General features: G+C 43.8%; 1 protein-coding gene across 7 annotated transcripts in view; it reads right to left on the bottom strand.

Moving 5' to 3' along the window:
- Window positions 1-1,148: 1,148 nt before the first annotated feature.
- Window positions 1,149-18,113, bottom strand: part of LOC126537955 (venom allergen 3-like) — a 35,665-nt gene continuing 18,700 nt past the window's right edge. For 3 of the 7 annotated variants that reach the window (XM_072287959.1, XM_055074569.2, XM_055074568.2), the window contains 6 exons: window positions 16,850-16,943; window positions 13,999-14,079; window positions 10,933-11,013; window positions 9,440-9,520; window positions 6,985-7,065; window positions 1,149-1,679 (listed from right to left, as the gene is read on the bottom strand). In XM_072287959.1, coding sequence (XP_072144060.1) covers window positions 1,491-1,679; window positions 6,985-7,065; window positions 9,440-9,520; window positions 10,933-11,013; window positions 13,999-14,079; window positions 16,850-16,943 — 607 coding nt within the window. In that variant the 3' untranslated portion in view covers window positions 1,149-1,490. The remainder of the gene's footprint in view (window positions 1,680-6,984; window positions 7,066-9,439; window positions 9,521-10,932; window positions 11,014-13,998; window positions 14,080-16,849; window positions 16,944-18,113) is intronic. The other 4 variants (XM_055074572.2, XM_055074571.2, XM_055074570.2 and 1 more) reach the window with 4 other exon arrangements.

Below are 18,113 nucleotides of genomic sequence, written 5' to 3'. Positions count from 1 at the left end.
TTTTCCAATCTTTCGACGCCATCCAACGATGCGCAAGCACTTCAATGTCAGCAAATAATAATTCAGGCAAGTGCACAGTGAGATTAAAGGAGCACTTCGTGAGGACGTTAATGGAGCAAATATGTTAGTAAATCAGATCTCGACCTGGGTCTAGGAGTACTGAGCATCAGGTATAAGTTGTATATTGTTTTATTGTAAAATTATTACCACTAGGCATACGCTGTCCCAGTATGTGCATGTTCTTATAAGGACTAATGAACACCGTTGCATTTAGAACTCGGTTTCTGTATTTTGTTTGAACTGTTATAGCCTGCCCCGCAAACAGCCCTGGTTTTTTCTTTGCAAGAAAATTTTGCAACCTGCCTTAACAAAGACACATATTCTTTCTGCTTCTAAATCTAGCCATATTTTGGACTATCAGCGAGTGACAAGGCAAGAGTGTCGAATGAAGTAAGTCTGTCACTAGCAGCTTGCGGGCTCGAACTTCGGCAGTTTTGTTCCCTATAAAAAATGTGTGGTGAAAAGACATGAGCTCCAAATCAATGGCAAGGATCTGTCCCGAGTGAGCGCCGCCCAGTTATCTTCAGTGATTCATTCGCATGTGCGGTAGTGCAAAAGTGGAACTGGAAAAGGCATTGTGTATCCTCGATATGAAGCTGTGCGTCTAATTTACGAATACTGTTTAAGACTGTAAGCTAAGAGTACATATATCCGAAAATTAACAAGGAGCACTGTACAATTATGATCACATTTACTTCAAAAACACATGAATAGAACATTATGAAACGGTAGCTGTACAACCTGTGCCTTCATTTGCTGTGTTTACACTACATTCCGCACAATATGTTCTACTTTGTTGTAGGCAGTCTGCTAGGTACCTTTCTGTCATGACTACAGTTAGTACAATTAAGGAATCTTGGACCGGTTGAAATCTTGTTAGTCCCAGAATCTAAGGTGAGCATGATTTCAATACCCGGCATAACATTTCTGATAAGAACCACTTTACACAAGCATGCGATACAGCTTTTTAAACAACGTCACCCGACGTACAAGCTTTTTACGTCGGCTAGCTGATATACCAGTCAGTTGTTGACTTGGTACTTCACCTGATCCGACTGCGTGAGACCTACAAGAAATGTGCCATCGCGTGGTTGAGGCGAAGTCTTTATTCAGTGAAGGATGTGGGTTAGTCAAGCACGGAATGATTGTGCCTCCTGAATGACGCTGTCAATGTCATAGGCGTTGATCTTTAGCACCAGTCGTATAATCAAGCCCTTGGGCAGATGGCAGTTTCTGGTCTCTTCCTGAGCAGAATCGCAGTGTTGAACCATGCTTGCAATGTCGTACGCACCATATTGCAGAGAGCCGAGCAATATTTAAATATTTTTCGATGATTTGAATAGAGGTCACAAGAAACAGCAAGAAAGTGAATACGCCTAACTTTAGGAGCGTCAGGTGCCCGGTGTGGTTTTCATTTGTGCCGTTACTCGCTAAACTGCGCAGGGCTCTTGAGCAGAGTTGGCTGACGCGGCAGTTGCCCAGCGCACGTAAAGCAGTCCAAATGCAACTGCTGCCGTGGCAAATATGCCCAGGAGGAAGAACGCCAGTATCCCCCACGGTGAACCGCCACCGCCACCACTGTCCGATCCGCTCAAGCCGTCCGAGTCTCCGGGCGTGTACTGCAGAAAGAAATACACAAGTTCTTTATTTAAGCACTGCAGCCTCAAGAATTTGCGATGAGCAATAAGTCAAGTTTGCAACGCGACATAATAAAAAGCTAAAGAATAGGCAAGGCGCTGACTGGCAGTGATATGTGGGATTACATGTGAAAATACGTCTCAAACTGTAGTTTTGAACTTCTTGACGATGTTAGCAGCAATCTGTAATTATGAAACCTTATGTAGGTATATAAGTAACACCCATTTAGAGGACGGAAGTTCAGCGTCAACTGGGTAATGACTGGTGGGTTTCAGCCTTCTATTTGTGCCGGTTCATGCCTAACCTATTTATCGAAGGTGCATTGGGACATTCTTGGCATATGAATTATAAAATCAATAATTACAAAGACGACAAAGAGGAAACAATTGATGTACCACGATATAAATGTAAAGCACCATATTTTTGAAAGTACTGTGTTTCTATGGCCTCAGCGCAAACGACAAGATTGGCTGCTAGCCATCACTAGAATAAAATGTCGTCGAAGAGCTAAATAAAACAACACAGAGCACAAACGCACGAACTAAAACATAGAGGTTCAGGCTACGAAGTTTCACATACTCACCACTTTGGTGACCTAAAAAAGAAGAAAAGTAAATATGACATTTACAATTCAGATAGTACGGGTCATACCACAACTGGGGATGTAATATAATAATTTTCTCAATCAATTCTGCACAACGAAGGCGGTCCTTTTCGTCTCTGGCTTTTAGAGCGCAACTCTTAAGCGCCCGTTCCTGCGTTGAGTGTTGGCGTCGGCGTACCTCGGCGGCGTCGGCGTAACCGAGCCAACTGGCAGAGCGAAGGATGAAACAGCGAACGCGGAGTGCAGCGGGGAACGAAAAAAATCTCTGCCCTTTCCAGCCGGTAAATATAGTCAAGTAGTGACGCTGTGTTAGTTACACCGAGTGTTACACCGTGCAAGTCAAACTGCGCGAGCAGTCTATATTGTAAATCTTTTGTTTCATCATTCTTTCACGTCATTTTCGCTTTTGCGGTAGGTAGCTTCTACCCCAGGAGTACGCACTACTCCTGGTCTTCCCACAGTTGTGGCTTGTTTGTAATGGGGTGAACCAATAATCCAAAGCTCCGTATTTTGGGCAGAAGACCCACTACTGGAGATGCGCGTGCGGCAATCGCTTTGACGATTGGTTTGAGTGGTTTGACCGGCACTTGCTGGCGCAAGAAGTGCCGGCAGCCAGGCGCTCCTAGTATTGTATTTCAATCGTTGGGCACTGTTCGTTGGCCCAAAACCGCCAACATAAGATTTGTTTCTTACACAGCAGGGTGGCATCAATTGTCGATAAATTCGATGCCGATCTGGCTCGATGGCCGAAAATGCACCGTGTGACAACCGTATAAGTTTCGCGTATAAGATAGCATTCTCACAGGGGGGAAAGGGGTTAAACCAACCCCTTTTCTCCCTGTTCAACTCTTCCTTTCCTTTCTCGCTTCGTCACGTGGCCCCTTTTTTAACGAAGTCCCACGAAGACGTCACAGGGTCTGCATAAACAGATTTGGTGTAAAAGAGATCCCCCGCCACCGCGAGAGCTCTCTTCGTTCTCCCGGGGGGCGAGAGACAAGACAGCGCAAGAAGGAAATCTGAGGAGAACGCTACAGCGAACTCCTGAGGCGGAAAACGGAGGAAGAGTGGAGGGGAGGCGGCCTGCGCATGCGTCTAATTGCCGGCGGCCGCGGTATCCGCAGCACGACCTACTGGAACTCCAGACCTGCACAGATCTCCGGTTTCTGTGGGAGCCACTTGCCCCCACTCTCGTTCAACCATTGGCCGTTGGTGTCGCTTTCATAACCTGTTCGACTGCTACTCTAGGGTTGACTGGTGCGGTGATGTAGTTAGTATGGCGGCTGTTTTGTTATGACGAACTGCTTGTCTAGTTGATGATGTTTGTGAACACAGTGATGTCACAAGACTTTGATGGGTCAATTTGCTCCAGAAGTTGACGGCCCAAACCTAAAAATTGTCCGACATTGTAATGCGTGGCTCACTAAAATAGCCTTAAATAGCCGCTCCTATGGCCTTTTTCAGGCAGTAGCAAGCCGCACAGATCTTGCAGAATATTATAAATCACATAGAGTTCTAAAAGCACGCAACAGTTTCATCATATACGTTGTAAAATTCGCTTCTGCGCTCTTTAGAAAGTTGAAACCACCATAATGTTCAACAACAGAACGATTACCACTCATTTTATCTCCTACAAGTTGTCCATGAATGCGTCGTGAGTTCAAAAAGTGAATTACGCACACAGTTTCACTGCGTACGTATCTTTCGCGCCGCCGTTATGCTGCCGCCGGAGCACGCAGAAAAGCTAGCTTTACAGTTTGATAAGGGTTCCGTGACACAATTTAAGGCCTGCAGTGCAGCACATCTTAAAGCACTGGAATCGCTTTTGCAAGCTTTCTACTGAGCTAGACATCCAACAACGTTAAAAAGAAGATAATCTCACCTTTCCTTGAAACAGAATCGATCAACCTATTGCCCATATCGCGCGGAGGGCTTACTACACTACGGCACACAGCAGTAAATCATAATGTCATCTACGAAAATGGGCTATGTGTAATCGACTCAAAAAAGCTAGATTATCCTATATATTTTTTTAAAACAATTTTTCCAGTCTCTTATGGAGGCTAGGAAAGGGAGATTTATGTCGTCGATCTAGCCATGCAGCTGCCAGCTATGCTTGTTGTTTACCTTTCTTGCGTCGCTCCTCGTTCTCTAGTTTCCCTATTCAAACGCAAGGCATTCGCAAATTTCTGTTTTCTTTTAATATTTGTGAATTTAGTCATTTACCGCCAATGCAAGCGCTTTGTGCCTGCCGAAATGTCAGCACGAGCGCTGAACAGATCGCAGAAGCAGGCGACAGCGAACAAATTATAACTAGCGCCACTCTGGTTGTACGCTCTGTCCCCAGCGGCAAAAGGGGTGAACTAGACCAGGCGTGCTGGAGCAGGGAGATCTGTGCCGGTGTGGTGTTCAGTAGGTCGTGATCCGCAGCTGCGTGGGCGATCTCATATATGCTTTTCCGAAGAGGGGGAGGGGGGGGGGGGGGCAGGCTGGCGTGAGGTAGGGCGGGATACGGTCGTTCGCGGCGTCAGCGGCTCAAAGCCGTCCGCGGTCCCAGAGTGTGTGGCAGGGATCACTGCTCCTACGAGGGGCGATGGCGAGCGGCTACCAGTAAGCCTCGATGTGACGCTCCCTTGAGTAGTGCCGCCGCTTACACTGGTGTCACGATTTCCCCACGACGAAGGACCGCTCCCGTCGTTGGTGGAACCAAAGTGGGTAAAGAAAATAGTAGTGCCACGCAAGACGGGCTGTGCGGCCACGATGTCTACAATATAGCGCCAGAGTAGCGCACGTCGTCTGTATGGAAACAAAGCGCTGCGTAAGCGAAGCTCTGCCTGCGGAGGCTGCCGTGAATCGCGCCCACGCGTCACCCATGCGCTGCCTCTTGCGATCTCCCGATTAGGGAGGCAGTAGTGCCCCACTTCGCTCCATTTGCAATGTGCCGCTCGATATAGATTCTCCACGCCAGCTAGGCTACTCACAGCGTTCTCTTCGTAATGTAAACTGTGTACCTATACAGGCATTATACAAAATATTAACACGCGAAACGAAAATGCCTATAGAGCTGGGATAAACTTTTGCATTAAGGATAATAAAGCTTCTTCTTCTTGTTTAATAAAGTTTCTTCTTCTTGCATTAAGGAGTATCGTAATCATCGGTGATTTTTTTTTTCTGATAGATATTCGGAAGGTCACAAACAACGTGCTGCTGAAATACTGAAGCGATAAGTATCAGCAGTCATTGATTTAAAGGCAGAACATTTGTTGACTTATGTGTAAACGCCAAATCAAATTAAACAGGAGCACACGTGTTTCCGTGGTTTAGTGTTCGTCCATGTGTCAACAAGTGCGCTGTCATTAGGTTGCTACTCCGTCTGCACAAGCATGGGTGAAATATAAATGCCTGACTAAGCTACAATGTAACTACTGTGCCGTCACCTAGTAGGACGTGGGTTGAGTGAGCTCCTGAACAACGCTTTGCAATGTGTGAACTGCTGGTAATTACGGCAGATAGATCCCCTTGAAACGTATTGATTTGCTTGTATCAAGGAAACAAATACACCCTGCTCAATGAAGTACACGATTAAAGCAATCCTTGTTAAACATGTTAACATTTTTGCAGCTTTCTGCCTCGGTAAGGATATTAATGAGACAATATGTAAGCGTATTTGGCCTCGTTCTGAAAGGAACCTTCAGAAAGCTGATAAAGGAGGGGGGGGGGGGGCATAGTAAGTTTGGTATTTATAGATGGGGTCGCGTAGTGGAAAAGCTTGAGGAACATTTATACAGATCATGGTGACAGCGCAACTACGCAAATTTTGCTATCGCAGAAAAAAAATGAACTAGTTGAAGGCAGCCAAGGTAGGAACTCTTGAGGCTTGCCCGTCGCCTAGTTCTCCTTCCGCTTGTTCTCTGCCATCACTTTCTCTCTCTCTCTCTCTCTCTTCGTCCTTGTCACCATTCGCACTATGTTTTCTTTACATGCCAGCATACTTGTTCCCTATATTCTGAACGGAACGAACCGCTTCAGATGAACGACATTGGTTCAAATATTCGCTGCAGTACCAGTGGACTGAAGCGATTGTAGCCATTGGAATCGAAACACTGCACTCGTTGTTCTATTACATTTTTAAGCCTTGCAATTGCAATGCCATCGGCTATCCGTAGTAAATATGCATTCGACGTGTAAACCTGTATTTGTGAGTGTCCTTGCCCGGTCGCGTACGATAGAAAGCGATAACAGGATTAAAAAAAGCTCCGTGTCTTCATAGTTTTCTTAGATGTGTAACTTGGATGTGCCTGTTGATCTTTTCTTCGTATTGGTATGCCCTATATTACTTACTGGAGTGATGAAGCCGTTTAGCAAAAGGACTGGGCGAGCTTTCTGACATTGAATTTACAAGCGCCGCATTTCTCCTCAACACATCGACAGCCACATCAATTTATCATTGTGCATCAGTGAAGGAAGTGCAGCTTAACTTTTTAACCCGACAGAAAATCTGAGGATACGTTTGGCATTTACAAATGTGCATGTGTTCTCGCACAAAAAGAGAAAGTGAGCCATTTACTTTATCATGCTTAAACATGGGCTACATGTTGAATTCCTTAAGGCAAAATCAACAACTCTGCTACGGACGCGCTGCAAAAATTAGCCGTGAAATATGCTATTTTGTTATTGCAACGTACCTCGGTTGTAGGTTCCACCTTGGTAATATTATCATGTTGAGGTTGCGTTTCGTCAGTCTGTAAGGTGACCTTTTCGTCCGTCTGTAACGTTATTCCGCGTGCACAGGCTGAATGATTTATCACGAATACTAGGCCTTTACAATGAAGTCTACAAACGTATCTCTTAGCTATAGATGCAAGGACAAGGGAAGGAGACACTTGGTTCGAGTGCCAGTGCAAGATTCCTCTTGTCAGTGGTTAGAGGAATCGCGTTCAATAAATGCAATCATAAGAAAGGCCCTCATGAAACGCATAAGACGAAACAGAGGCGTCCCGTTCCCTTTGTCTCCCTTACTTTCTCACGAAAAACAGCAGTATAATAGTCGTAACTGGAGAAAGGTTTGTCATTATCTCAGTTTTGCATGTCCAATATCAGCCGAAGTAGCAGTCGAACGTGAGAATTCAGCACCTCAATAGGATCATATTTTCCGCAGGTTTCTCATAAATTTTAAGCGTGAGCAATACGTTTTTGCGTGCAGGTTCGTACGCACTGGTCCACATGGTCTCACGGTAGCGAGTCACACGCGTTCCTCATTACGGACAATTTATAGTGAACCTACCATGCGTCCGTGAGCGTAGTCCGTTGCACTGACAAAGACTAAATGACGGAATGTGATCAATAAATGTAATCAATAGATTTTGTTATTATAAAGCAACTTTTAAGTACACTAAGGTGCCAGATTGTAAATTCTGCAAGCCTATTCTCATGGAGCGGATATTTCGCAAGCAGCCACAGTAGGAATTCTATACTATTCTGCACGAATACGGCTTCCAGCGAAATAGTCTAAACGAGAACTGTACTTTTGAAGTGCGCTGCGGAAGAGCAAGCAGCGCATTTCAAAAGTACATTTATCGTTTGGAGTATTTCTTCGGCAGCCTTATTCGTGTAATTTTATTATACAGCGTTTCATCGAAACAGTATATTAACATTTACCGTATGGTGATACGATTGCATAAACAGTGCATTGTGTATGCGTCATTGGCGTTGCATTTCCGTAAAATAATAGTGTTTCATTCATTTTCTACAATTTCTTTACTGGCGGCATGTTTAGCTAACATTTGTGCTAATACTTGCGTAAACATGAAGATTAACATTGCTTAACACAGATACCGGCACAAGTGTGCAACCGCGGGTTGCTTTTTTCCCCTCTTTAGTGTCATTTCGCATTTTGGTATCCAAGGCAAAGGATATAGTAGAACAGTGCTTAAGCTGTGTTCTGCACAATTGCTGAATACGACTCGCTAAATAAGCTTCACAACTTCATCAATTTGTAGCAGAAATACAGATGGTATAGTAGCTAACATTATTCATCGATTTTGTTTCGCCGACACGTATAAGCAACGCCCCTGCCCATCGTATCTCGAAGTTGGCTTAATAGATTTTCGGTCAACCAAAACAAATGGAAAGAATGGAAAGCGGGATAACATTGTTCAGCACTAGCCCCTTCGCTAGGGCCGTGTTGTCCTTGTCTCTGTTTGCTATCTTTTCTTCAGATCGCTAATGTATCTCGTTGGTGTAGCTCCGAGAGCACTCTACAAGTAGATGCACAAGTTCAAAATTTCGCTGTAGTTCAGCTAGATTGAAGCCGTAGTGGCCCTCAAATGGGACAGATGGTTTCGCATTTCCAATAGGGTTCGAAATATCCCAATAGCGCTAGAAGGCTCTCGTTAGGTAACTGTCTGGCCGCGTTTTGTATGAACTACGACATGGCTAACGTGGCCGAAGGGGGCCCGAAAATTGTACCACAGCGCTTACACACGAAACAGTTGAGAACTAGTCACTCTTTCAAATACTGACATTCACGAAATCAATTTTTAGCAAGTATGTGCAGTCGTGGAGCCGTGCGGCCGAGCAGACGTGGATCCCTTTCGACGACGGGTTTGTACATTTCCAGGCTCAGTATATGCATTGGACCGTGAGTCTTGCTCTCTAGCTTCGGGGACCAGCTCTGTCTGGCCCATTCTCGTATATGCGACGCTTAAATGTGTCTTTGAAGTTGTTGTTGTTACGTTTGGTAGTATGATAAATCACAACAAAGGAAGGGCGTTTGGTTACTGTCAGGTGGAAGGTACATGGACGGTATTGTTGGTCGAAACACTGATAGGTGCTTCTGTTTGACATCGTGCAGCGTTACAGTAAATGCAGATTTCTTTCTAATGCAAAATGCAAAATGCACTGAGCTGCTGAAGAATATTCATGATATAATAATGATAATAATAATAATAATAATAATAATAATAATAATAATAATAATAATAATAATATTTTTACCTCTCAAAGAGGTATCTAGGGTGAATAACATCATGACGCGCAAACACGTTCTAAATATTGCGGAGAAAGTCGACAAACTGTAATATAACAGTGTTTCAAGAAATCAGTCATGTAATCTGTCAATTTCTTTCTTTTCCAACATACCTTTGTTATAGATGCCATCGTGGTTATATTTTCATATGGAGGTTGCTCTTGTGTTTGCTTGTAGCGGACGTTGTCCTTCGTCTGTAATATTATTCGTCGTGCAGATGTTTAACCGTACAAAAAGGGTGCGATTCTTTAACGATAAAAAGTATAAGTGTATCTTTCAGCTTTACATCCTAGGAACGGTGAACGTTAAACATACGTCTATGTCCGGTGCCAGTGCTTCGACAAATACTAGGTATGTAAAAACATAGAAATGGGGCTGAGTTTGTCCCTTGACTTTACCTCGCACTACTGTCCATGAAAAAACAGAAGTTTGTAACTGCAGAGAAGCTGCCATGTGCAAGTATTACGTGGCGCATGCAAATTGAAATAGGAGCTGAACGGGATCATTGCATTGTGAGATGTTCGTCTGGGCACCAGAATTCGAAATCACTATTCATCAAGCGCGAATAGCTTTACGGCTTGGAGCGCAATAATTAGTGCTGATGGTCCCGCGCTCGAAACGTATAGCATGGTCCTATATGTGCACTGTCCCAAATCAACCTCACTCGATGCGTTAACGAGCGAGGTCCGTTGGAAGAAGTCGGCCTAAATGACTAACCGTGGGCAGGCAGCTGCTCATTAATATTGCGATCTTCGCATGTTTAAGGTGTCAGGCGATATAGTGCATTCACTACGCCTGTTGTTGTGATTCGTAGCTTTTAGAAATCGCCCGCTAGAAGGGGTTCTGCTGTCCTTGGAATGAAGCGCGCTGCTTGCGTCTGGAGAGCCCCCTTCCAAAATTTCTTGTGTAGAATTTTTTATGTGACAGGCCTGCCTTTGCGACAGGCCTGCCTTTACAGAGTACCTGTTGATGCTACTGATAACTTTGGTATGTCAGCGAAGCAAATAACCGGCTGCATACTTTTACTGATGGACTGAGACATATTGTTGTGCAATACATTTAGTGTCATGAATGCAGTTAAGCTCTACTACTCCAACAACCTATCAAGGCGTCTGTTCTAAAAGCTTTATGACAAAAAGAAATCTAAAAAATATTTAAAAGCTTTGATGACAGCTGTCTTGCCCATTCTGGTAGATGCGTCACTCGAATGAATCTTTGAAGCTCTTAATGTTTCCTTTGGTAAAATAAGCAAGCACAAGAGCAGAGGAGGGGCGCTAGGTTCCTGTCAGTGGAATTTACATGGACGGTATTGTTGGTTGAAACACTGAGAGGTGCCTCTGTTTGACATTCTGCAACGTTGAAGTAATTGCAAATTTTCTTTCTAATACAAAACGCAAACGCCACTGAGCTGCTAAATAATATCTATCACATGCAATAATAGTGATATATAGTATTTTTACCTTTCAAAATTGTATCTATGGTCAATCACACCATGACGCGCAAACACGTTCTACTTATTGCGGTCTTGCGGAGAAAGTCCAGAAACAATACTATAAGGTGTTTCAAGAAACCTGTCATAGAATCTACAATTTTTTTTTTAACATACCGTAGTTATAGGTTCCATCGTGGTTATATTTTCGTATGGAGGTTGCTCCTGTGTTTGCTTGTAGCGGATGTTTTCCTCCGACTGTAATGTTATTCATGTTCCAGATGTATTAATCGTACAAAAAGAGCAAGATTCTTTAACGATGAAAGTATAAGTGTATCTTCTAGCTTTACATCCTAGGAGCGGTGAAGGGCAAACATACGTATATTTCTGGTGCCAGTGCTTCGACAACAGGAATTGCTTTTACGAAAGGCTTTGACAGATACGAGGTTTTTAGAAGCATAGAACGGGACTGAGTTGGCCCCTGGCCTTCACCTCGCAACACTGTCCAAAAAAAAAGAAGTTTGTAATGGCAGAGAAGCTGCCATGAGCAAGTTCTACGTGCTGCATGCAAATTGAAATATGAGCTGAACGGGAACACTGAATTGTGAGATGTTTGTCTGTGCACCAGAATTCGAAATAAGGTTTGATCAAGCGCGAATAGCTTTGCGGCTTGGAGCGCATTAGCTAGTTCTACTGATCCCAGGCTCGAAAAGTATAGCATGGTCCAATGTGTGCACACTGCCTCAAATCAACCTCACTCGGTGCGTCCACGAGTGCGGTCCGTTCGAACGAGTAGGCCTAAATGACTAAATGTGGCCAATGAGCTGCTGATTAGTATTGCGATCGTCGCATGTTTATGGTGACCGGCGATATAGTGAATTCTCCAGGTCTGTTGTTCTGATTCGTAGATTTTAGAAATCGCCCGCTAGAAGGGATTCTGCGGTCGTTTGAATGAAGAACACTGCTTCCGCCTGGAGAGCCCCCTTCCAAAATCTATTGTATAGCATTTTTTTTTTGACAGGATTACTCTGGCGCTTTCAGTGGATGCCGTTACAGCAAAGAGTAGCTGCTGATGCAACTGATAACTTTGGTATGTCCGGCAAACGCGTAATCGGCTGCATCAGGCACGTACCCAGAATTCTTTGTTCGTGGTTGGGGGGGGGGGGGGGGGCAACCCCGGGTAACTTATCTATGCAAATGAGGGGGGGGGGTACCTTTACTAGTACAAATGCAAATAATGCCCACCATTCAGCATAAAGACGCGTAAACCCGCCAAAGAGAAAATAAATTGTATCTCACAGGTACCCCTGTGTGGTACACCTAGACAAACAAGGAACCACACCAAATGAACTCGCGCGGAAAAAAGCGCAAGAATAACACTGCCAAAACAAGTAAACAAATGAAAGTGTAAAATAAAGATTTCTAGAAGCATTTTTTAAATTAGGTGTTGAAGAATTGTAGAGAAATATATATTTGCGGTATAATCACAGTTCTTCTGCAACTGTTGTTTGCAGCTCTACCCAGTATGAAAACCGACTGGTATTGTTATTTGGCAAGTTGGGTAACGATGCGTGGCCGCCAGTCCCATACATCCACGTAGAGCGCAGGACGTTGCGTTCCTAGACGTACTGCGCCCACCGCGAAAGGTTAGAAATACACCCACATAAGCACAGCAGAGAAGTGGCTACGTCAGGCGGCTCAACTGATGAATGTAGAAACGTCATTCAAAACACGCAGAATCATTCTCCACTTCCGGTAGGCGTTTTCTATACTTCCGTTTAAAATAAAAAAATCTTAATCCATACATTTTTTCCCAAAAAATAGGTAAATTTGTTAATATTCACTTTTCCCTCCTGTTTGGCTGTTGCCTCAGCTCTTCACCCTTAGTAGATCGCTTAATTTCTCAACTCCTTCAGACTCTTGTTTCCAGTTGCCAATCTTACACGAAACCTTCTGTACAGTTAGGGAAAAACGAGAGGAGGTAACGGGTGACATTGATATTGCTAATGGGTTTAACGGTTATCGCAGAGTTTCATGATCGACGCTGTTTCGCATGATTATATTTTCCACCTTATCTAACCCATATCGCGAGTATATGCTTCCGAGGATTTGCCAGATTCGCAGCGAACCATCACTCCAGAAAATAATTAAGCAAACGGAAAAGTTAAACGCAACTGGCGTTTTCTCCGGCCGCAACTATCTATTTTCGCGAGCATAAAGGTCAGCTGACAACGAACTGAATCCCTTTCCTTGTCCCTGGATCAGTCTAAACAAAGAAAATTGAACTAACGAAGCAACAGCGATGCACGTGACTGTTCCAATAGATGGTGACAACTGAACGCATCGCGAGTTCAATCGCGCGGGCACATAATCCATGGGATAATTGGGCTTCACACCCCAGGAGATGCCCATGACTACTGCCATCTAAAAGGAAAAAAAGAAAGCATCAACATATTAACTGCCGAATAGCTGTCGAGTCTAAAGATTGATTTGGCGGAGCTTTAGGAATGTGTGTGAGGAGTGGTGGCGTGGTGAGGGGGGAGGGACGGTGAGGGGGGGCGGAAATGCCACTTAATTTCGGGAGGCGCATGGTTCCTCCCTCCCCTCCCCGCGGACACCCCCTCGGGTACGTGCCTGGGCTGCATACTTTTACTTATGGACTAAGACATACTCTTGCGCAATACATTGAGTGTCATGAATGCAATTAAACTCGACTACTCCAACAACCTATCAAGGCGACTGTTCTAAAAGCCTTATAATAGAAAAAAACTAAAAAAAAACATGTAAAAGCTTAGATGACAGCTGTCGGGCCCATTCTGGTACATGCGTCACTCCAATGGATTTCTGAAGCTGTTAATGTTTCCTTTAGTAGAATGATCAAGCACAACAGCAAAGGAAGGGCGCTAGGTTCCTGTCAGGTGGAATTTACATTCACGGTATTGTTGGTCAAAACACCATCAGGTGCCTCTGTTTGACGTCTAGCAACGTTAAAGTAAATGCAGATTTTCTTTCTAATACGAAACGAAAAATCCACTGAGCTGCTGAATAATATTTATGATTTATAATAATAACGATATATAATATTTTTACCTCTCAAAAAGGTATGTACGGTAAATAATATCATGACGCGCAAACACATTCTACATATTGCGGTCTTGCACAGAAAGTCCAGAAGCTGTTCTATAACGGTGTTCCAAGAAATCTGTCATGGAGTCTATCAATTTCTTTCTTTTTCCAACATACCTTCGTTATAGGTTCCATCGTGGTTATATTTTCATGTGGAGGTTGCTCTTGTGTTTGCTTGTAGCGGATGTTGTCCTCCGTCTGTAATATTATTCATCTTGCAGATGTTTACCCGTACAAAAGGGTGCGGTTCTTTAACGATAAAAAGTATAAGTGTATCTTCCAGCTTTACATCCTAGGAGCGGTGAAGGGCAAACATACGTCTATATCCGGTGCCAGTGCTTTTACGAAAGGCTTTGACAAATACGAGGTAGGTAGAAACATAAAACAGGGCTGAGTTCGCCCCTGGACTTCATCTCGCAAAACTGTTCATGAAAAAGAAAGAACTTTGGAACTTTGTGCAAGTCTTACGTGGCACATGTAAACTGAAATAGGAGCTGAATGTGATCATTTCATTGTGAGATGTTCATCTGTGCACCAGAATTCGAAATAACTTTTCATCAAGCGCGAATAGCTTTACGGCTTGGAGCGCATTAATTAGTGCTGATGGTCCCACGCTGGAAAAGTATAGCATGGTCCCATATGTGCGCACTGTCCCAAATCAACCTCACTCGATGCAATAACGAGCGAGGTCCGTTGGAAGAAGTAGGCCTAAATGGCTAAATGTGGGCAGGGAGCTGCTCATTATTATTGCGATCTGCGCATGTTTAAAGTGTCAGGCGATGTAGTGAATTCTCCAGGCCTGCTGTTTTGATTCGTAGATTTTAGAAATCGCCTACTAGAAGGGGTTCTGCTCTCCTTGGAATTAAGTGCGCTGCTTTAGTCTGGAGAGCTCCCTTCGAAAATTTATTGAATAATTTTTTTTTTCTGTGACAGGCGCGGTGCTTTGAGTGGATAGCGTTTCGGCAAAGAGTAGTTGATGATGCAACTGTTAACTTTAGCATGTCAGCCAAACACATAATCGGCAGCATAGCTTTTACTGATGGGCAGATGCGCATTGTTGAGCACAACATTGAGTGCCAGAATGCAATGAAATGCGGCTACCACAACAACCTATCAATGCGTCTGTTTTAAAAGCTTTATAAAACATCTGAGATCCGCCTAAACGCTCTACTGGCTGCATAGCGGAAATTCAACATCTCATATATTTTTTAACAGTGGCATCGTAAGGCATTGTAGTTATGCATGAGGTGATTCTGTGTAAGTTTTAAAACGCTATTCAACAACTGAATAAGGAGCCCACTTTGTTGCCATCGATTAGATGTTTCGTGCGCCATATGCCACATGCAGAAAAGAAATATATAGTCGCCTGAAGGGAAGGCTAATTGACTTGTAGTTTATTGAGGGAATGTACACATAGACGTACCCGGAAGTAATGACACTGTAGATCATAAAATTGAGTTCACCAATGTTCGCAAAAGCGAGTTCAAAAATAAAGGCCACAGAACCCTCCTCGCAAATGAAATTTCAGCATTCTTTAGCTATGAAAATGGCACGCTGAGGCATATCATCTTTTTTCTTCACAATAAAGAGTGTTTCTTCAATCTTTCTTGTAGCCATGCCACCAGAATGTGCCTTCATTACAACCTCTGCCAGGCGCAGGAGGCCAAGAGCAGTCGAGAGCCCGGAACACTCCTTTCTAGGTACTGCAAAACGGGCTCATGCCCATCCAGACTGTCTAAGACCGAGAACTCGGGTTTGCTGAGACCTTCGGCTAGTTTCGCTTAGAGTAGTAATTCCTAGGTTGGGGGGGGGGGGCGGCCGAGGGGCGGCAGACAGGTGCCAAGACGCACCCAGATTGTGGGCATGTGCACAGCCTGACGTTCAAAGCAATAGCAACTGAAGTCTCGTCTCTGGCGCTGTGTTTCTTTGGGCACAAAAGCGGAAACATCACATCCGGTGGAGCGCGCCATTCCGGTCCGTGCCTTCAGAGGGCTATTTCGATTAGAAGAGTGTTAATCCATCAAATGGAGACGTCATTGGAGTTGTGGCACCAAGCATAACAGGACACGGTTGCTTACATATATACTATGATATTTACACTACTTAACACTGTGATCAGTCCTAACTTAGGCCTTACACTCATGTGTGCATGTACGTTACATGCGCAGCAGGCGACCCCATATCGGTGATTTTCATAGCATTACCTAAATGCGTGACTTTGGTGTCGGTGTTCATGCTTCCTAATTCTGGTGTAATATTGTCAGCACCGGCTGGAATGCGGACTTGATGCCTACGTTCTGCGCCATTCCGGACTATAATACCACTCAACGTACGAACCGATGCAGCATGTTACTCGAATTCATCTAACAGCACAGCTTCACGCAATTTAAGACATAAACATCCATGTTTTCTTCTGTCTCATAAATGCTGACTTTCCGCGGTTATTGACAATGGTGGCAAATGAAACAGAAGATGGAGTGAAAATATTAAAATAATTGTTACAGTGTTACAGAAACCTAAGTAACTGCGTAAATCATCACAAAACCTAAGCGTGTACTAATATGCATGCAATTTACGAAGTACCCAAGAGTCCCCTAACCCAGATGCCTTCCCACATTATCCCCAATAGCGGCCGAAAGCCGGCCTCTTCCTTGAAATAAATGTTTTATTCATTCATCATACTTTACCACGCGAATGACTTTCCACTTGAAATGATTCCATAAATAACCACCTGTGTCTCATTACTTCAAAAATAAACCAACAGATACGTTCAGGCATGTCTCGTAATGAAGAAATATGTTAGATAATGTCCGAAATTGCAATGTAACTGCCGGATGTTGCTGTTATTGAAGTGCAATCCAAGCCTTTTGTTTACATTCTTAGTATCCGACCTCATTTTGCGTATCAGCGGAACTCAGTAAGCTCTTAATCGCCTGAAATATTAGCCTGTCAATCAAGTTCGACTTACGCATAGCCCGGTGGCCGCGTCACACGTTGTTCCTTCTGGGCACGCACTGCAGGCTGAACCTCTCTTGTACATGGATCTACGAATGACATTGCCACTGCAAAGAGACAAGCAAAAGCAGAGAAGCGGCGAGCGCAAGAGCAATCAACAATCGCAATGCAACTTAGCTACGTTGCGAGGAAACGAAGCTCGTCATCTAAAAATTAAAGCGAACCCTGTCATACCGGGTCGCATCTATTTGACATATCTTCTGGATATATCAAATCATACTTTCAATCCCTGGGGAAATTCGTTGCTATGAATTCACCCACATTTTCGAAGAGACCATCAGTTCTTCCCTGTGACATGCATGCGCCTATACCCTAAATGCCCCGCTGGAGCTTGCAAGGAAACATCTGTGGAAGAATTTTAGATTTAGCGATCTCCGAGAGGAACCGGTCGCGTGGTGAACGGCGCGTGTGGTGCCCATACACAAGAAAGGTGACACATCATTGATTTCAAGTTATCGTCCTATATCTCTGACTTCTTCAAGCTGTAAGATGCTTGACCATATTGTCGCTAATTGCATAATCAAGTTTTTAACAGGTAAGAATATTCTCTCCTCTGTTGAACATGGTTTTAGTAAGGGCTTTTCTACGGTCACACAACTAATCACAGCAATTCACAATTTTGCAGGCATTATCCACAACTACGGTCAGACTGACGTCATTATTTTGGACTTTCAAAAAAACGTTTGCCCTTGTTTGACATCAAAAGTTAATCTTCAAGCTAAAATACATCGGGTTCCCTTTTTTCATAATAAATTGGATTTCCGCCTGCTTAGCAAACCCCACACAGTCGGTTTATGTTAATGGTCACCACGGGCGTCGTTTGCCAGTTATTTCCGGGGTACCAGAAGGTAGCGTACTGGGACCACCGTTACTTTTATTTCAATAATGATATTTTTAGCGCTATTAGTGAACCAGTGCAAATACGTTTGTTTGAAGACTGCATTTTGTTTAATGAGATTGCTTGCCAAGAGGATCAGCGACTTTTCGATGCTAACCTTTATAACATTTATTCATGGTGTAAAGAATGGAACATGAAGCTGAATGAAGAAAAAAAACAGTATACATGCCGATAACCAAAAAAGACGTAGGTGGGAGTTTCCCTATAGTCTTCCTACTCATCCTCTCGTTGAAGTAAATGAACTTAAATATTTGGATGTGACAATAACTAAAACGCAAGTTGGAATTATCAGGTCTCAAATGTATGGGCTGCATCCTTT

This window comes from Dermacentor andersoni, chromosome 4 (genome assembly GCF_023375885.2).
Source record: "Dermacentor andersoni chromosome 4, qqDerAnde1_hic_scaffold, whole genome shotgun sequence".
Classification (NCBI taxonomy): Eukaryota; Metazoa; Arthropoda; class Arachnida; order Ixodida; family Ixodidae; genus Dermacentor; species Dermacentor andersoni.
Note: the sequence above shows the minus strand (reverse complement) of the source record. Positions and strands in the feature narration are given on the sequence as shown.